Genomic DNA, 19769 nt, shown 5'->3' with positions numbered 1-19769 from the left:
GACACTACAGTGGTAGCTGAGGAAAAGGAGGCAACAGAGGAAAAAGGAACCTGTCACAGCAGACGGTGAAGAGGAAGCTGAGATGGCACAGGATGCTAAAGAGAAGAACAAGGATGCTATAGAGAAGAACAAGGATGCTAAAGACACTAGAGAGGAAGAAATAGCAAGTGAGGGAATGATGCAAAATGATGGCGGGTGGTAACAAAGAGAGAGAACTCCCTCCAACGATAACTTGCCCATATGTAGTTTTCTCCCTCCAACTTCTAAGAAAAGAATTTTTTTTACCATAGTCCCTCGAAAACTTTATAATCCTAGTAAAATCCCCACCCCTACTCGTAGAACAAGATCCACCACAAAATAGAACATGAATCCTTTGTATCGATTCATACATACTTTTTGATGTCCCAAGCTAGCATCTGTTATGAACTAAGATTTTTATGTGTACACATATCTATGATTAAATTTTCATTTTTCTAGTAGTGCATTCTTTTAAGTCTACACATGTTTCTCACATGTTTGAAGGTCTTGGCCATTGACAACACGCTTTGAGTTAGCTACATGGAGTAGCATCACTAAGAGGAATCTCCAGCCTGTGGTCCAATTGATTGAAAACCAGCTTTCTTGGGATGGGGGACCACCTCTACAACATTCAAATTTCATTTTTCTCTGTCAAGGTGCACAAAGAGGGATGAGTACCACCACTCACAATTATCAGAAGATCGTCTGTTTTTGAAGCCATTTGATTTGCTAACCACCAGGAGAGGGATCGACTTCAATCCACGGAACACATTGCTTATTGATGACACGCCATTGAAGGCAACATTGAATCCAGAGTGTACTTGTATATCACCTTCCACCTATAACGGTGATATAAGTGACAATGAGCCGGAAGATGTATTGTTACCTTACCTCATGGCATTAGGGGACTTCCATGGTAATATTCCCTAGTTCATATCATCACACACCTATGAGGGGCACATTTTCAAACTTTATGCTCGAGAGGCTGGTGTGTCTCCAATTGAATTTTGTAGATCTGTTATCACTAACTTACCAGAGTTCTAGATTGAGGATCCAATGCCAGCTAAGTGGATGGAGCTAAGTGAAAGAATACAAGCACTCCCAGAAGAAACAAAAGATCATTTCATCTCCTGTAACCCTCTGATAGCCCCATTACCAATGGCAAAGGCCTTGAACGCAATCTAGTCAGCTTAGTTATATGATGTAATTTCATCTCCTGTAACCCTCTGATAGCCCCATTACCAATGGCAAAGGCCTTGAACGCAATCTAGTCAGCTTAGTTATATGATGTAATTTAAGTTATAATACTTTAGTGTTTGAAGCCATGGAAATGCTCTCCTTGTACTCTCTGTTACAAGTAACTTTCTTTGATCTCCTCTTGCAAGTAGCTTTCTTTTCTCTTTAGTTGCTTTTCAAAACTCTTGTACCTAATCCTTTTGGTTCTCTAGCTATTTTTTGGCTCATAAAGTCATTGTCTTCTTCTAGCTCTTTGATTTTTGCATGAGACATGTTATGGAGACCTTCCTCTGTGGCTTCTACTGATTTCTCTCTACAATGGCCTTTGTGAGATCCATGTCTTTAGCCTTGAGTTAGCTCCATTAGTCATGTGATTATCTGCTCGTATATTGTTTGGTTGCATTTCATAAGATATGATGACAATAAGATTCTAGTCTGCTAATGTCTCTTGTCGGCTTGCACACATACTTCTTATAATATTCATCAATATTCTCATATTTGTATAATAAGAAATGTTTAATACCTTGGAACATGGAAGCAAGTGCACCTCTTGTGTGACCTTAGTCTCAACAACAACAATTTACGAGGGAAGGTTTGGCATCCTTAACCCTATATGATATATAAAATACTTTTCTTCTTTTAGTGTCTGCTTCATCCTTTGAGCCACTTGCCTCTCGATCATGTTTCCTTTAGGTGCTGGCAATGGCCTCAGTGAACACATGAGGGTGTTCACATGGATGGACTATGAGCTAGATTGTTTCTCTGGTCACTTTATCAAGAAAAGCATGTATCATGCTTTATGCTACTTCATTTGCTTCCATATCTTGTGTAATGGGCATTAATATTTACAAAGGCACTAGCAAACTTAAAGGAACAATAGCATATGCATCTCTGGACACTATGTTTTACATATTTTAAGTTAATGGATACTATGGTTTACATATTTTTAGTTAATGGCAAAGGCATGAGTAGACTTAGAGGCATGGGCACACTGACTGTAGAGGCATGGGCACACTGACTGTAGAGGCACATCTATATGCATACCTACACTTTTCATCACATCTATGTCTTTACCCAGTTATGACTCCTACTTTGCTTCTTCAGTTACTTATTGTGCATGTGTCTTTGCCTAGTGCTAACTCCCATTATGCATTTCAATAGTTACTTTAGTATGAATGTGATAATGGGATTTGTTCAACCCTTGTTTGTGATTTGTTCAACCCTTGTTTGTGATTTGTTCAACTACTTATTTATGAATGTGATAAGGTGATTTGTTTAAGCCTTGTTTTTTGGTTGTGATTGTTGTAGACATTTCCAACCAATGTTCTCACATTTGGGTAGAAATGGGAGAGAGTGTCATGTCAAGTACATCCTCTTCTTTGTCTCCTTGCTGGGGGGGGGTGTGAAGGAAGAGCTCTCTTTGCCTAGATGGAGGCAAATATAGCTTTCCTAGTAGTCCTCTTTGCCTAGATAGAGGCAAATAGAGATTGGTTTTCACAATAGTTCTCTCTCATACAAGGCAAATGAAGAAGTAGCTCATGGAAGGGAGAATTCAAGTAATCCTTTTCAAACAAACCATCTTAGCATGTAAGAATCTAATAACATACATGACAACAAGAATAGAGAATATAAGAGCTCATAAGCATTCTATTGCAAGGGAATTAATGTGTATTACTTAGTGTCAAAATTAACTTAAAAAATAATGTTATCTTAGAATATAACCCATAATATTCATTTATACTCTTTATATAATATTGTAGTCGTAGCTTTCTTATTACAATTTTAGATATCAATAGCCATACTGGTTCTATTATGATGTATTATATCACTAGGGATATATCTTGTAAAAAGCACAATATATAAACATATAATATAATGAAGTTCCACAGTTTACATGATATTTATGTCTTGATGATTATAATTGAATGTCTATCTATTTGTTTTTAAGCTGTTTAATTAATGTATTAATCTTTTTATGTTGGTGGACATCCACCAACACTACTCCAATAGATGTCAATGTGTTTGTACATAAGCTATTTGATTAATATGTTAATCTTTCCATGTTGAACATCCTCCAACACTACTATGATCAATGTTCCATTGATGTGCTTTGGCTTTTACTTTTAGCATGTCAATGCTTTGTCATGGCTTTATCGTTCGTTGTGGGATTATCCCTCCATGTCAAAGCGGGAAATTGGCCAGGCCTCATTGAGTTAGAGGATCTTCTTTTACATCATTGTAACAAGGCTCCCGATCAAATTCCTATGTACATCTAGGTTTTGCTTGTGATGCTTATGCGTTAACCTACATTTATCATTGTCCTACCCAATTAGCCAATCATGGCATTAGGCAAAATATGGACTCTCATTTTTGCCCCTTAAGGATTTCCACACCTCCTCTCTCTAGAAAAATGGGCTTATGGTGAAATTTTTGCAAATCAACTCAGAAGTGAGTGAAGTTTAGACATTTGGAATCTACTCTACGAGACCTATATATAGCATGATGGGAAAATTTTCTAGAGAGAGGAGGCGTCGAAATCCTTGAGGGGCAAAAATGAGAGTCTATATTTCGCCTAATGGGAATCATGGATCACATAGAATTTAAGACCATTTGGATCACATAGTTGATCATGAAGAATTTAAGACCATTTACTTTTCTAATGGGACATTTTATTATCAGCAGTCCTATTTGGGTAAGATTCCCCCTGGATTCCCCACCCCATATGGTTTATTGATTTTTTAATTGATTTTCCATTGAGCGGGATGCCAAGTTTATTTTGATCCAGATATAAAGAGGGAACTGGAAGATCTGGAAACTCTTTAGGATGATTGTGGCTATGACTAATGACTGCACCTCAACATCTTGTGGTGGGTTTGTTGGCCTCATGCCTTTTCATGGTAGATTATCTATACTGATAAAAGTTTGGGAGCGGATACAGAAGGAGCTTGGCTAGGAAGGTGTCAATGCCATGAGATAATTACTAGAGCCCATGTTTTGTGCAGACATTGGTGCTATTGAGATTCAAGCTCGATGTCAGCTTGTGCCAATTGCACTATGTGCTGGCATGTTAGGTAGTAACATGTGTGAGACATAAATGACCGCATCCAGCTGGTCATAGTGTGTGGACATTAGCTAGGGTTAGCAATGTGTGGACACAACACATGTAGTGTGCTGTAGATTATGGATTTTATGCATTGTGTGGGAAGGGAGATGGCTTCCCTCTATGGTTAGGGTTTGATAATATATTAGGGTTTGCTCCTGTGTGTGTGTCTCCTCTCGCTCTACCTGTTTTTCATCATGGTATCAGAGCATGGTGCTCTCTATTAGGGTTTATGAGTGAGTGAGAGAAGAGGGAGAAGAAGCTGTGAAGAAAAGCTGTGAAGCTTGCCATTGGAGCTGTGAAGCTTGGAGCACACCGATTTCCATCAAATCTGAGAGCTTGGCCTACCGGGTAAGGACTACTAAACATCCTTGAGCGGACTGCGGGTGCAAAAACACAAACAACACCAGATTTGAGCAAAGAGAAATTTCTATTTTGCAAGCTCTCCATTGAGCTTGAGGGGGAGTGTTGAGAGCTTTGACAGCCCAAGCTCATCTACATCTTCATCTATGGGAGTACATCATGAGCTTGAGAGGGGCTGTTGAGATTCAAGCTTGATGTCAGCTTGTGCCAGTTGCACTATGTGCTGGCATGTTAGGTAGTAACATGTGTGAGATATAAATGTCTGTGTCCAGCTGGTCATAGTGTGTGGACATTAGCTAGGGTTAGCAGTGTGTGGACACAACACATGTAGTGTGTTGTAGATTATGGATTATGGCGTTATGCATTGTGTGGGAAGGGAGATGGCTTTCCTCTATGGTTAGGGTTTGATAATACATTAGGGTTTGCTCCTGTGTGTGTGTCTCCTCTCCCTCTACTACCTGTTTTTCATCAGGTGCCATGTCTTTGGAGGATTTCATTACTAGTAATTTGGTTCCACTTTGGATTTCCCTATCCATCGACACACCATTGTTTTCTATAAGTGATGGGAATTTAAAAATACCTCCACTTATATTGGATGCGTGCCAAGACCAACCTTTATAAGTGTACATCTATTTATGAGATATAATAGCCGAATTCTTAACACTCTTTCAAGGTTAATCTCTCCAAGTTTAAGGGAAAAAACAACATGAGGATCTGGATATGCATATTGCAACATTATCGATAGTTTACCATGTATGTAGAAGCAGGAACCCCATATCATGGGTTGTTATCCTATATCATTAGATGTAAATGGAGATAAATAGTTTTAACCCTAGTAACAATAAAACCAAGATAGCCCCTTACCTATACTTCTTATATTATAGAGTGCGCCCACCGAACATTGTGCCATGTTTCCTTGGTCACAATCACTTTCGGGCCAACAAGGTCTACCTAATTTAATAAAAAGATGAAGGCAACAAAGCAAGAGGCATCATCAAAGGACAAGGTGGGTGAAATCACTTTTGAGGACTACTAGTGTAACATACAGTGTATATAAGAGAACACTCACAAGAAGCAGGGCCTTTCATAGCATAAAACTTTAAAACTCAAATTGCACAATAATAAAGAGACAAATTTACCCAAAGACTTTCTTGGTCAGCCTTTGCTTGTCTCAACTCCTCTTTAAGGGTAATATTTACCTACTAGAGGGTTTCTTGTGCTGGGGTCCGAGAGCTTTAATCAGATTACAAGTAGTCCTACCAATTTAGCATGAGCCATCTATAACTACTTCTATAAAGATTCATTCTTTCTAATTCTATAGAGTAGCGATTGTGGAACCAATTTTGAAGCACACCGCCAATATATACTGATAGACAGCATGCAACAAATCTATAACAAATCTGCAATTAAACCTTTCACAAAAGTCCACCAGGTCATTTACCGTGACTACCTATTTCTTTGCTATCTTCATCCTTTTAGTAAACTAGGTAGACCACCTTGTTAGCCTGAAAGCGGCTGTACTGGGGGGATAGGGCTCAATCCAGTGGGCACTCCACAAGAAGCACACTTAATGGGCTATCTTGGTACTATGGTTAAGGTTCTTAATCTCCATTTGCATTTGATAATATAAGATAGCAACCCATGAAACTGGGTTTCCCCCTTCTACATACAAGAATAAGGTCAAAGCCTTCTTATACATATAGGTAGCCTTATGATCATCTTTATCAGAAACCAAAAATGTAAGATGTTTATCAAGATTTAAATGATTCACTGTCTTGTACTTTTTAGCTTATACTTTTGATCCAAAGAATTGCTCCATGTCTTTTTGATCCTTAAAAGTAAAAGGGACATTGGGCCACACCTTTCTAGAGAATATGGAAGACCTTTGAAAAGTACTTCGCTAAATAAAGAGAAAACAAAGCGAGCAAAAACAAGACCACACGAAATACAAAGTGAAGGCATGTTAAGAACACAAATGAGTTTCAAAAAAAGTCTATATGATATGGAGTAAAGAATAAAAACTCAAGAACTTAAGTGAGCAACATAACGGGAACTCAGACACATGTACAATTGTAATGACAAGGATGATGATAAAAAAGAATCACATTTAACACTGTGAAGCATCATTTATGGAAGTTGCCACCAATACATGAGTGACACCTGACAATAAAAATCCATCCTCAAGAAAAATAGAATAGGATAGGGATAGTGATTGGTTTGGTAAATGAAGCTTAAGTCGGAAACCACTTATTGGCATGGGTAGCTACACACTATTGAGCATTGTAAGCTCAAAAGTTTGAGATCTTTTTTTTTTGGATATGAGGTATGGTCCGCTCTCCAACAAAGTACCGGCTTTCTAAGATGGGGACCTATTTGTGAATTAAACACTAGTAATTTGATAACCAACTCAAAAATAAACAATTTAGCATTTCAATCCACCTAGAGCGATGTTGGATGACATTCACCATCCAAAGACTCAAGAGTTGCTTTTCACCTAGAGTTAGTAATTGCTCAAGAGTTGCTTTTCACCTAGAGTTAGTACCACAAAGGACGGGTGGGGTTTAAATGTGATCTGTGCAAATTCATTGGTAGCGAGAGGGCTATTATACAAAGAAACCGATGATGGCCACCTATATCGCCTTCTAGAGAGTAATCCAGAGGTTGTGTTGTACTCGCATCTAGTCTAGTCTATCAAGTTCAAAATGGATCTTGTGGACTCTAGAAAGAAGCTGTATTCTATGTCAGCTGACGTGTATGAGGCAATGTACAATAGCATGCCTTTGAAAATGTGATGCATGTGTACATGTGCTGAATGAGATGTGGTGTTAAGAGGGTAGCTATGATATGTGCCATTTGTAGAAGCTTTTTATTTCATGGCATATGTTGAATGGGGCTATCGGGGTATGGTGTCAATCTTGTAGCCTACCATACCCTAAAACCCGCTTGCAAGATTGATACCATACCCCAAAAACCCCGTTCAGCATCTGCCATGAAATCTCAAGCTTCTATACATGCAAGCAACCTAAACTGAAATGGCAGATGCCCAACTAGATTGTTGGGGTATGCTGCCAATGTTGTGTGTTGCGAGCTTCAAGTCAAGGTGTTCATGGTATTCCAAGCCCTTGGAATAATGTGCAACCTAGTAATAAACACCTTGACTTGAAGCTCGTAAAACGACACAAGATTGGTAGTATACCCCAACAATCCAGTTGGGCATGTGCCATTTCAACTTGGGCTTGGACCCATGATAAAAATGGGCCATGTCCAAGTGGCCTTTGGGGGCATGGGCCATTTTCAGCATTGGTCGCTTGGTATCCAAAATCCTTGTGCACATGACACATATTGTAGCTCACCCCTTAACACCTCATCTTATTAACCACGTGAACCTTGTGCACCTTAGTGATGAACAACTTGATATCTAGCTCACATTGTTCAACTGCATGCCATTCATTATTTTGCAAAACATGTGTTTCACCAATTGTACTGAGCGCAATAGTGTTCTTGGATTACTATAAAATTAGCACTTTTTTCTTTAAAAAAAGCATACTGTACTTTATGTTTAGAAAAACAAGTGCACTTCAAGATTGCTTTAAAAGATTCACAAAATCAATCTCCTATATTCTAGTAATATATAGTATACAATTGAGTGCACCCAAAACTAGCCATACAAAGATGACTCCCTATGGCCAATCGAGAGTCTGAGAGAGCACATGACATCAAATTTAATGAAAAGCCTCGATAGGTGCAAGTGGAGCAGATGGAGGTGCAAGTGGAGCAATTGGAGGTGCAATACGTGGAATTGGAGGTAGAGGTGGAGGTGCAAGTGGTCCCGTGATGTTTTCTATTAATTTCACAGTGTACATTGTCAGCAATGGGCACTACAAAAAAACTTAAAATTACGTGTGCCAACCATGAAGGACATTTTCTTAATAGGCCCTATCTACATAAGCTTTTTATCCAGATAAGGAAAAATTAAATACGAATTTAGTCACAATTTTCTATCGATCACTACACACCCCGTCATTTTGGAAGGTCAAAAATCATATTCAGCATCTTGGCATTTAGGGTAACCCTCCATCCACAAGTGTGGCCATCAAGTTGCAGTGCGACTTTGGTCTTAAGATATCTAATGTCACTAAAATCATCCTAGTTAATCGCTTCCTAGGCACTTGTCATTGTTGTAAGAACACCCCTGCAATAGAGGTCCTTTAGAATACCTAATGGGTAGCCAAATGGATGAGAATATTAACCATGCAACAAAATCACTTACTGCTGACACGGCCATGTACATAGATGCAAGCAAGGGTGGATGCGTCTGCCAAGTGTACTCCAAGGCTGCGATACTCACATATCTATCTAAAGCCTTTGGAAAGGCAGCTTTGCAATTGCCATCTGTGCACTTTTGTACTTTGCGCAGCTCCTTGAACATGCATCTGTGCTGCTCCTTCTTCTTCTGGATGACCCTTGCAATTTTGAAGGCTTTGAACACGCCTTTGTCGCCAGCTCTGGATTTCTCAAATCCTGTCAGCTCTGGATGACACCCCCCTTGCTCCATCATAGCTTTTGCATGAGTTTCTCCATCCGTACATTCAAGAGCAAGAAGAAGAGTTCTCAAGAATATCCACAGGGGGTGCTATGACTATAGAGGGTGACCAATCTGTTCATGGTCAACAACTTAAAAGTATACCCTCTGGTAGTGTCTCGCATAAGCAAAAAAGGAATATCATACAGAACTTGAAGAGGAGTCTACTGAAGGTTCCAGCCGCAATGAAAATTTATGAAAACAAGTGCCCCATCCATAATCAGAAATGTGAGCTTGTCCAAAAGGACCACAAATTGGTTTGCTAGGTTCTTCTTGAGGAGGCTGGCAAGCAGGACATGGTAGAAGATGCACATATAGAAGATGCACATATAGAGTCTGATAACAAAGACGAAGAATCAATATCGGAAGAACCGAAAGAACAGGAAGCAGTAGACCTGGTTATGGAGAATAATGAATCTCAATTTTTCGATATTGAGAGACTCAAAGAAGAAACATCGGTAAGACTAGAGGAGGAGAGCAATGTGGTAGAGGATTCTGACCTTCCAACGCCAACGCTTCCCACCTTCACTATTGGCAATTCCCAATATGTGCTTTTATCAGATATGTCGTCTGTTTTTAACATTAGGGAAGACTATTGCCTCGCAATTATTGCACAAAATCTTAAGGTAGACTAAATTTTTGTCACTCAAATGTTAAGAACACCAAGTTCTTCGGTGCTGTAGACACTCTGGCTATGAAAAACGAATTCAAAGGCAGCAACCAGAAATGTGCGCAGACCTCCACAGAAAGCCCACAGGCGAATGCAGCTGGAAATGATCAATGCACATGGTTTAAATAACTTGTATACTAGCTAAAAAAACATGGCTAAAGCCTTGGACAAGAGCCACTAAGCTAGAGTAAGCTGCAGTTAATCGAAACCGCCTAGAGATAGTTAGGAAAAACCAGCGCAGATCCATGTGGGGGTCTGTAGAAGAAGTCCAAGATCATTTGAGCTTATCCAATCATTTAAATACATCAAGTGTAAGGTATTAATTATGGATATAATGTGTCTACAAGGTGGTTATGGGTTGGAGCATAGTAGGATGAGCAAAAACGTGGAGTTTTCAGAGCTACAAGGCTGCAACAGTTCAAACAGAGAGCAACTTTTTGGTCATATACATGCTCATATCCATTCATGTATATGACCATGAATGGATATGACCATGAATGGATATGAGCATCAAGTAAAATCATCAGTACATGTGAAACAACGCTTGTTTGAGTCTTTTGACACCAAACCAAACGTTTAAAGGCATCAAATTGGACTGCTGTCCAGAGGCAGAACCAATATAGTGCATTAACTCATGAAGATGTCAAGCTTCGATAAGGTCGTGGATCATCTCAGTTGAAGTGTATGGCACATGTATGATGTCTATGCATGTGTCTACATGTGTATGAGCTCTTGGTGGTGAGTGTGCAAGATTGATTCAAAGGTGGTTGTACAAAATTTGAAGAAGTGAACAAGTTACACTAAGTTGGTTTGTCGAGGTTGATAAGTGAAGGCATTGTGCATAGCAAGATAAGCGATGGTCCAGATAAGATTGTCCGGAAAAAGCTTGATAGAAACCACTTTTGGATTTGGAAGTATCACATGAAGAACTTATTGAAAGAAAAAGGGCTTTGGAATTTGATGATATGTGAGGAGACGGAGCCAAGGTTCTAGCAGCAGCTAATGCAACTCCAGCAGCTCAGCTTATAACACATGGGAATAGGATGGAAAGAACATTTATAGTGTTACATTACTTCTCGATTTGTGTGACAAATAGAATGTTATGCCATATCCACTCAAGATACAAACAATCCCAAGGTTGTATGGGATACATTGGTGAAATTGTATGATACAACTACTTAACCAAAGAGAAGATGCAGTTAAAACAAAAGTTGCATAGTGTGACACGGAACAACAGGAACATAAATGACTATGTGCAAGAAATTAAAGAATGTGTAAATGCATTTGCATCTATTGGTGCACCTCTAGAAGATGATGATTTGGTTACTATTACATTGAATGGTCTGAGCAAAAACTACAAGTATGAGGATGATAGGTTTCAGGCCCAACATTGGACATTGGAAGTTTTTGAACGCATTGCTTATGTGCATATGCCAAATGAGAAGAGGAGAAATTTAGATCCAAAAGCTAGAAAATGTGTGTTCATTAGGTATGCACAAGATAAAAAAGCATACAAATGCTACAACCCAGTGACAAAGCAGGTAGAGATGTGATATTTGATGAGATGGCTAGTTGGTATAAGCAAAGTGAGAGTGTCATGATTGATGACATTGATGCAAAAAATGAGCATGTACACTTATCTTTGGAGGAGTCTACTAGCATGAAGCCAAGAAACGAGAGGATACTTATGAACAGAGAGATTCTTAACCTTCTTCTTCTTCTTCTTTTCCCAACTTTTGATTTCCCCACCACTAGCACCCTAGACCCCCAAGAGTTTCCAAAAGCTATGTCGACCATTTGCGACCAATCCACAATAGTAGGAGGCTTCATTTGAAGATCTAGCAAATATCGAAGGAAGCACACATGTCATACTCGGCATTCCCACAAGTGATTATGAGCCGATGTATGAAGAGGTAACCCACTGCTCAAACCCGAACTCATGATGAAATCTTTGCAACAAATCACACCTTTTAATCCCACAACACATATTCTTCTAGAGGGTTACAAATATAGAATAAAGCAGCCATGGTTACTATACCGTATCGAATTGATGCTGGATAGGTGGAGGAACCTTGTGAGGAAACGTGGCTTAGCACACAAAGTTAGCTAATCCAAACGTGAATGATGTTTTGGAAATTGAGGTCGTCACCTACATGATCAACTATTGTTACAAAATATGGTGTAGCATGTACCCTATGGAGCATAGGGGAGGATATGAAGAGATCACACCAAATGATGATTATGATGATGATGTTATTTAAGTATACATCAAACAACTATGGCATCCAACCCAAATGGTGTATGCACTTCCTTATGGCTAGCATGTACGAAAGATCTCCAACTCTGGGTAGACCCTTTGTACATGCCAATAAAAAGAAGGTTAACTGAAGCAGAGTTCACAGCTTATAGGGACAAAGATTCCCATTACTACTACATTTTTCCCTTCTTTGAACATATCGGCTTTGATACCTTAAACCTATATTACATATACTAACAATAGTCAAAGCTTGGTGAAATGTAATAGATCTAGCAGTCATGTCAGATTGTCCTAAGTGATCAATAAGGTGATTATATGTACATGTTCAATAGAGAGAACACATGAAGCTTAATCTTGACAAAGGGATGGAAGAGGATATCGTCATGTATTATTACCACAAGCTTGGATGTATGCTATCTTACATGCATACTACGTTTGAAGACATGGTCGACATAGGGTTAGATGTCTTTTTATGATCTCAGGTGAACCCTAAAGTAGCTACCAGCTCAAAGATCCAGATACAAAGTCTTCTTGGGATTATACATCTTTAAGAAATAAGGATTCCAAAGATAGAACCTACATCAAGTAGGGGGATGTTAACCCCATTTCGGGTTAACTCAACATCTCTTCTCTACAAATGAGAGATTTCTTATACTAAGTGTCATGAACGACACTATAAAACGTTGTTTTATGAGAGATTTCTTATACTAAGTGTCATGAACGGCTCTATAAAATATTGTATTACGAGAGATTTCGTATACTAAGCGTCATGAATGGTACTGTAAAACATTGTATCATGAGAAAAGCTGCCCAATGACCGCTTATAATAAGTTTTTGGGCATCCAAGTGTGAACAAAGGCCAATTGTATATAAGGTGTAGTCTAGCTATAGAATCACGGGCGAAGATCCGTCGTGTTAGCAACTATCTAACTCACTAAAGGTGTAGAGGTGGATTGGTCACCCAGGCACATCATGATAAGTGTCAAGATCGTATTGAGCTTGACATCTCAACACTCCCCCTTGCTCAACTCTATCTCCAAGACTCCAAGCATAGTGCAGAATATGTGAAGCTTCTCTACTCCCAAGGCCTTGGTGAAAATGTCAACTACCTGCTCCTCTATGTTGACGTACACAAGATCAATATTTCCTGCCAAATCTTCTCTCTTATGAAGTCATAATGGACCTCTATGTGTTTGGTCCGTGTATAAAACATTTGGTTCCTAGCCAACTGTATGCTATTAAGGTTGTCGTAATAGATGATGACCTGCCTGTCCACATGCAACCCCAAATCTCTAAGTAGCTTACGTAACGAAGCTACCTCACATGATGCCATCACAACACCCCTCTACCTCTGTAGTCGATAAGGCGGTTGCTTCTTGCTGCTCCATGTCACATCACCATTCCCAAAGAAAAACATAAATCTGATAGTAGATCTTTTATCTAAGATGCTACCAGCCCAATCTGCATCAGTGTATCCATACGCCTACAACTATATACCAGCCTCATAGAAGAGGCCATAATGCACTGTGGACCTCACATAGCATACCTGCATAAACTAGCTCTCTAATACAACTATGTAGTTTATGTTTGGCCTCATGATTGTTATGTAAATCAAGTTACCCACTATCTACTTGTACATAGTGGCATTCTCTAAAATCTCACCTTCATTTGCACTCAGCTTGCCATTCTGATCCAACAATATAGAAATGGGCTTATAGCCAACTATACCATATTTGGACAACATGTCCAATGCATACTATCTCTAGATAGCCATATGTCCTCATGCATCCACCTTGAGCATAGCTTGTTTGAGACTCTTAATGCTCATAAATAGTGCATGCATGGAGGACAATCCCAGATACATAGTTGTAGTTAACACTGTGTAATTTTTTAAGCTCATTATACTTCTAATTGATATTAATCCAGGACGAGAGACCAATCTAGCATCACTATGTACATCTCTCGGACCATATAACAAGAGAAATCAAGAAAACTCCTCAAGAGATTCACTTTAGAGTATGTATGATAGCATGCAAATTCAACAAATGGTGCTTATTATTTTTCATAGACAAGAAAAAAAATTCCATACATTTTGGGGTTTTAAGCTAAAAATGTGGAAAAAAAAAGTTTGGCTCAAAAAGAGAGTTCTATTGTCTCCACCATTTTAAAAACATGGGGACAATAGGAAGTTCTTTTGTCTCCACTTTTTTTATAAACAAAAAAATCTAAGTAGTAAAATTCACATAGGAGGTTGAGAAATTATTTATTTTTCACATTAAAAAAGGGAAATGTGAGGCAACGAACTCAAGCTCGAGTGGTACAATTGGCATGTGAACGTTGATGTCTAGGATTTGAGCCCTAGCACTAACATAGTATAACAATAATAATTACACTATAAAAAAAAAAAGAGGAGGCTGTGTAGACTACGATACAATCGAGCAAAAATACTTGTAAGCATGTTTAACAAATTTATGAGAAGATACGATAAGGAGGACCCGAAGTTTGTGGATATCTATCTTAGAAAAAATCTTTATAAATCTAAATAGGAACCAACAATGAGTTTTAGAAAAAAAATAGACAATCAATAAATTAATGAGAGGAATCCGTCAAGACTTTTCCTTTTCTTGCAAGCATCCGAGCAACGAGCTATGGCGAATTGGCTTGCCCCCTTCCTAGCGAACACTAAACTTATTGTCAAATTTGGGTTCTGTAGTTGAGTCATGCTTACAACATTCTGTTTTGGAGTATTGGGTTCCTTCTGTTCGCTAGCAAGAGTCGGGCTATGGCGGCTATGGTCTCGTGCAGCTCTCTCTCCACTGCCAATGGTTGTTTTCAGTTTTACTTTTTCCATGGCTCAGTATACCAGTGGTATCATTGTGTCACTCATAGTCTCATATATGGGCCTTTTGTAGACGTAATATCATTGTGTCATTCATAGTCTCATATTGGTCTTTGGAAGACGTTAATATTACCCCTCTCTCTCTCTCTCTCTCTCTCTCTCTCAGACCTCAAAGCTCTCAATTGATTGCATCTATGACTAAAACTCTCCATAAATAATTTTTAAAATTTACAAGGAAAAATCTTATGGAAGAAAATTTAATTAATTAATATAACCTAAGAATGATTAAGGTTCGAGTTTAGAACATTTAAAAATTTCACACCCTCCTTGGCAGGACAACCCAAGGACATGTCGCCTCTCCTTGGAGGGAGAGAGACATTGTGTTTGAGTTTTGGAGAAAGAGAAATGAGATGAAGAGGCCCATCCTTTTTGCACATAGAGACAGAGAGAGAGATAGAAGTTGCAACCTTTCAATTATTAAATGATTCTTTAATATCAAAGGTTATTAAGGTCATTATACTAGCTCTCTTGCAGTTCCGCAGCGGCAGAGAAGAAGTCCAAGACCTGCTGCGCTGGGGGCGGCGATCTACAGGCCATGGAAAACGCAACTGAAAACAACCATCACTCGTGTATATACATGTGATATCAGCATATGATCCTGTGTAGGACGTAAACTAGCCATGATCAACTAGTGGTAATGGCTTAACCAATATCGATTCGATGGCCAAGAGGATATCAGGCCTCTGTGATGGAAGCATGTCATGGCATGGAAGAGAGAGAGAGAGAGAGAGAGAGAGAGAGAGAGAGAGAGATACCAGGACTCTTATTCTTATGAACTACGAAGACTTATTTCAGCTGAAATATTTAGTCTGAAGCATGAGAGTAACCATGGAACATGTAAAAAATGCAAGGGATACCCTGCTTGCATGACTCAAGCTTCTCCAGCATATTGACCACTGTGAACAACAAACTAAGCCTCAACCTGAAACTTTGACATAATCAATGGCTTCCTTGCAAATGCCTGTCATACTGGCCTCCGGACCGTAGACCTGAGATCAGCAAAGATTGATTCACATTATTATCAATGGCAATGATATAGATTCACCAAACCAAACAATCTGCTGACAGTTATGAAACAATACCTCAATTGGAACATTGATTTCTTCACTTAATGCCCGCATCTTCGCTAGGCCTTGTTGCCAGTTTGGACCACCTCTCCGTACATAAACACACATCTTTGCTGCCCTCAATTGGTTTTTCTGAGACAGCCATAGAGGAAAAGGGAAAATAATCTCGTAAAACCTCCGTAAGTTGACTCTCAATCATGTATCTAACGACATGCTAGACATGTTTTGCCTCACCTTCTCTCTCATGGCTCTGATTATACCACAAAAAGTGGCTGCCACATCAGTGAAATTTGCAATGCCTCCACCGACTATAAGCGCCCTTCCGCGCCCATCAGGATTGGCTGTAGCACACTGACACCAATGCACAACCTCAATGCAAGTTCCTTCAGACATCACAATGGCCAACCACTCCAAAAGCCCAGCAAAAACAGGAGTGTGGCAAAATATTGAAGAAACCAAGCAAGCACGTACATCTATTAATACTCTCGCATAATGGAGAACTTCCTCTTCATTGGGAGCGCCACTGTACTCAGCATAATTGCCTAGTTCAGAGGCATAACCCAAATCCCCCACCTGCAGTCTCAGGTTATAACTGTCAAATGGCAATAGGGTGTGAACGCAGACACAATGATGCAAAATATCACTGCACTCCTCACCGTGTCAGCATAGATGACACTTGCACCTCCACCAGCAACCATGGTCCAAATGCGAGCTGTTGAGTTCAGTACTGCCAGCTTCAAGGATGCGCTAGTCTGCAGTTCAGTAAAATGTCAGCCTGGGGTAGTGACATGAAGCTGTGCAGAGACATGCTAGACTAAAGTCCTGGACCTACACACTTCTACCCTCTCTGGTTTACCACCAACAGCGTTAACAATTAGCTTATATTCAACTCCACCGATATATCACATGAGAATAACTTGTAATGGTTAAGTAGGTTGCATATAATAAACTGTCCTGACTAAGTGAGTTTACTTTCTAAAGATACATATAAGCATACATACATGCTTATTTATATATAGTATATTTTAGAAAACCTGAGGATACACAAGCCCATGAATACATGATACTTGATCCTGTCTAAGCATGAAATCATGAAGTCTATTTGTATATAGTATATTTTAGAAAACCTGAGGATACACAAGCCCATGAATACATGATACTTGATCCTGTCTAAGCATGAAATCATGAAGTCTATTATCTTTGAGTTGGAACTTTTGAGTCCAGGTACAGTGCTCCATACAGGACTTCATGGATCAGGAGTGAAGTGTGCCTACTCCATGTAACATATAGTTATGACCACAGTCACACCAAAGACCTTCTCACATGTTCCGTGCTTACCTTCTCATCCATACCATAAACCAGCTGCTCAGCAGGACTCATGACCCTTCCAAAAGGTAGAGGAAATTCAACATTTCCCCACCTGCAGATATTAAAGGAAGGCGACAATGAATGATGGAGGATTGTTGGAGCACAGTGACCTTGAAATATACCAAGATGAATAAAAGCAGTGAGCTCCTACTTTTGGAAATTCTTGAAAGCTGCGGTGTCATCTAGCTCCCCGCGCATATCAAGGGGGTATGGCTCACCACCTACGAGGGTGAATGGGTTCATCTCCAAGAAGGTGAAGTCCAAATCTGAGGGGAAACACAGGATTACAACGTCAGCAAAGTAATCTGCATCAGTACTACTCTGAGCATTAATGCATGACTCATCCAAAGCCATCCATTTCCAATCATGCTACCTTCAAACACTATGAATACACCTTTGATAAAAGCCTCAATTTTGCTCCGAACCTGCAAAACTGATCCTTAATGCTGGGACGAGAAAATGAATCCCTCCAATTCTCCAGTTCAAATGTTTTTAAACAATATGTTAAATTTTAAGTTGCTGAAACCAACTCTCCACTGCATGATTACTGTCAAAGAGTGAAACTTTCTCAATTAAAAATACTCGGCATAATTGAAAGTTGAGGAATTGACATACCTCCAAGGAGAGAGTGGCAATCAGTGGAGCACATAGTTCTGTGCTCAAAGGCTGTGCCGTTGGCACAAACACTTGCTTCACCTACACCATCCAAACACGTAGGTGGATGTTTAACCCAAAACTAAATAACATGAAAACAGGCCTCCTTGCCAGTTAACATGAAAATACCTTGTCCCAATTTTCCTCAATCTCAATTCCTCCACACTCGGAAAAGCTGACTGTTGAACCCAACCGCTCAGACACAATAGAGAGGTAGAATTCATCGTCATGTGGAACAAATGGTTCTACAATGAATGTTGTAATAGGAGCTCTTGCTCCACCCATTTCGATCTGGCAGCAAAGAAGATGCAGACCCATTCAACTCGTGCAATCATCATGCCAAAAGCACCAACATTGCACATATTTTGATGGTGAATATCACACCCATAAGGAGTTTAAGGGAAGGGCTGACTACATTAAAAAAGCTCCAAATCCATCCGATGAGGGTGGAGAACAAATTGACTAAATCATGGTCTTGAATGAATCCTTTTCACTACATATTGATTGGCTCAGTAAATCTTCGTATCCAAAACTATGTGGAATTAAGACTCAAGGAGATTTTCAATTCCCTTGTAAGGAATCATAAAACCCTCCACATTGAGTGAATGGAAGTGAGGGTATTACCTCTTTGCCGAGTCGCATTTTGACGAATGCAATGACCCCAGCCAAATCCAAATTGAGGGCAACCTGCCGAGTGGAGCAGAGTCAAATGTGGGGATGTGTACACACACGCGCATGTGTGTGTGTGTGTGTGTGTGTGTGTGTGTGTGTGGTCTTCTTTCCTTTTTCTTTTTTCTTTTTTGGAAGGGGGGGGGGGGGGGTGCGCATAAGGTGCAAGAAATCTGTATGCTCTCATTATTCATTGACATACACCTCTGAAAACCTCAGAGAAAATGGCTAGCGTGTTGCATCTAGTCAAATTGTTTGCTCTCTGTTATAAAGCTATCTTCTCCATTTTCAAAATGTAAACCAATGAAAAATGTGTGGCATCTTCAACACTAGGCATGTAGTATAAGCTTACCAAACCACTCTTGCCCCGTTTTCCAAACAGCATGTCTGGCTTCACGACCAGCCTGGTGGAGGTAAGCCATGGCTCTTGGTTTGCCAATTCATCAAAGTCTGTAAACTGTGTCACCTGCTTAAAGAGACAGGTTTTCTTATAAAAGCTGAAATGAAAGTGCTCTCTCTCTCTCTCTCTCTCTCTCTCTCTCTCAAGAGCTTAAAGCAAAACGAACACAAAAACCACACCCAGACGGTTGTTTTTTATTCCTTCTTTTGCTAGACCACAGATTCAGCTCAAGACCGACATGGTCTTTATAATATGTATCGTATAGGTCATTTGGCCTTCCGCATTTTCGTTCTTTCTTTTTGGTCTCATAGATCTTGGGGTCTTTTGAAGATGTTAATTCTCTGTGTGTGTGTGTGAGAGAGAGAGAGAGAGAGTGTGTGTGTGTGTGTGTGTGTGTGTGTGAGAGAGAGAGAGAGAGAGAGAGAGGGGTAAGTACCTGAGCTGACTTGATATCCAGGGAAATTCCAGCTAGCCTTTTGAGATGCT

The 19769-nt window shown here is 39.6% G+C and overlaps 1 protein-coding gene across 2 annotated transcripts in view; it reads right to left on the bottom strand.

Moving 5' to 3' along the window:
• Positions 1 to 15515: 15515 nt before the first annotated feature.
• Positions 15516 to 19769, bottom strand: part of LOC147612363 (ATP-citrate synthase alpha chain protein 3-like) — a 4568-nt gene continuing 314 nt past the window's right edge. For both annotated transcript variants that reach the window (XM_086782990.1, XM_086782991.1), the window contains exons 2-14: positions 19720 to 19769; positions 19236 to 19349; positions 18839 to 18901; positions 18344 to 18505; positions 18176 to 18256; positions 17934 to 17985; positions 17712 to 17826; positions 17531 to 17612; positions 16849 to 16944; positions 16664 to 16765; positions 16427 to 16543; positions 16208 to 16324; positions 15516 to 16114 (exon numbers count right to left, since the gene is read on the bottom strand). The exon at positions 19720 to 19769 is cut by the window's right edge. In XM_086782990.1, the coding sequence (XP_086639116.1) occupies positions 16043 to 16114; positions 16208 to 16324; positions 16427 to 16543; positions 16664 to 16765; positions 16849 to 16944; positions 17531 to 17612; positions 17712 to 17826; positions 17934 to 17985; positions 18176 to 18256; positions 18344 to 18505; positions 18839 to 18901; positions 19236 to 19349; positions 19720 to 19769 (1223 nt within the window). In that variant the 3' untranslated portion in view covers positions 15516 to 16042. The remainder of the gene's footprint in view (positions 16115 to 16207; positions 16325 to 16426; positions 16544 to 16663; positions 16766 to 16848; positions 16945 to 17530; positions 17613 to 17711; positions 17827 to 17933; positions 17986 to 18175; positions 18257 to 18343; positions 18506 to 18838; positions 18902 to 19235; positions 19350 to 19719) is intronic.

The sequence above is a fragment of the Cibotium barometz genome, chromosome 45 (genome assembly GCF_041138505.1).
Source record: "Cibotium barometz isolate CiBa-2024 chromosome 45, ASM4113850v1, whole genome shotgun sequence".
Classification (NCBI taxonomy): domain Eukaryota; kingdom Viridiplantae; phylum Streptophyta; class Polypodiopsida; order Cyatheales; family Cibotiaceae; genus Cibotium; species Cibotium barometz.
Note: the sequence above shows the minus strand (reverse complement) of the source record. Positions and strands in the feature narration are given on the sequence as shown.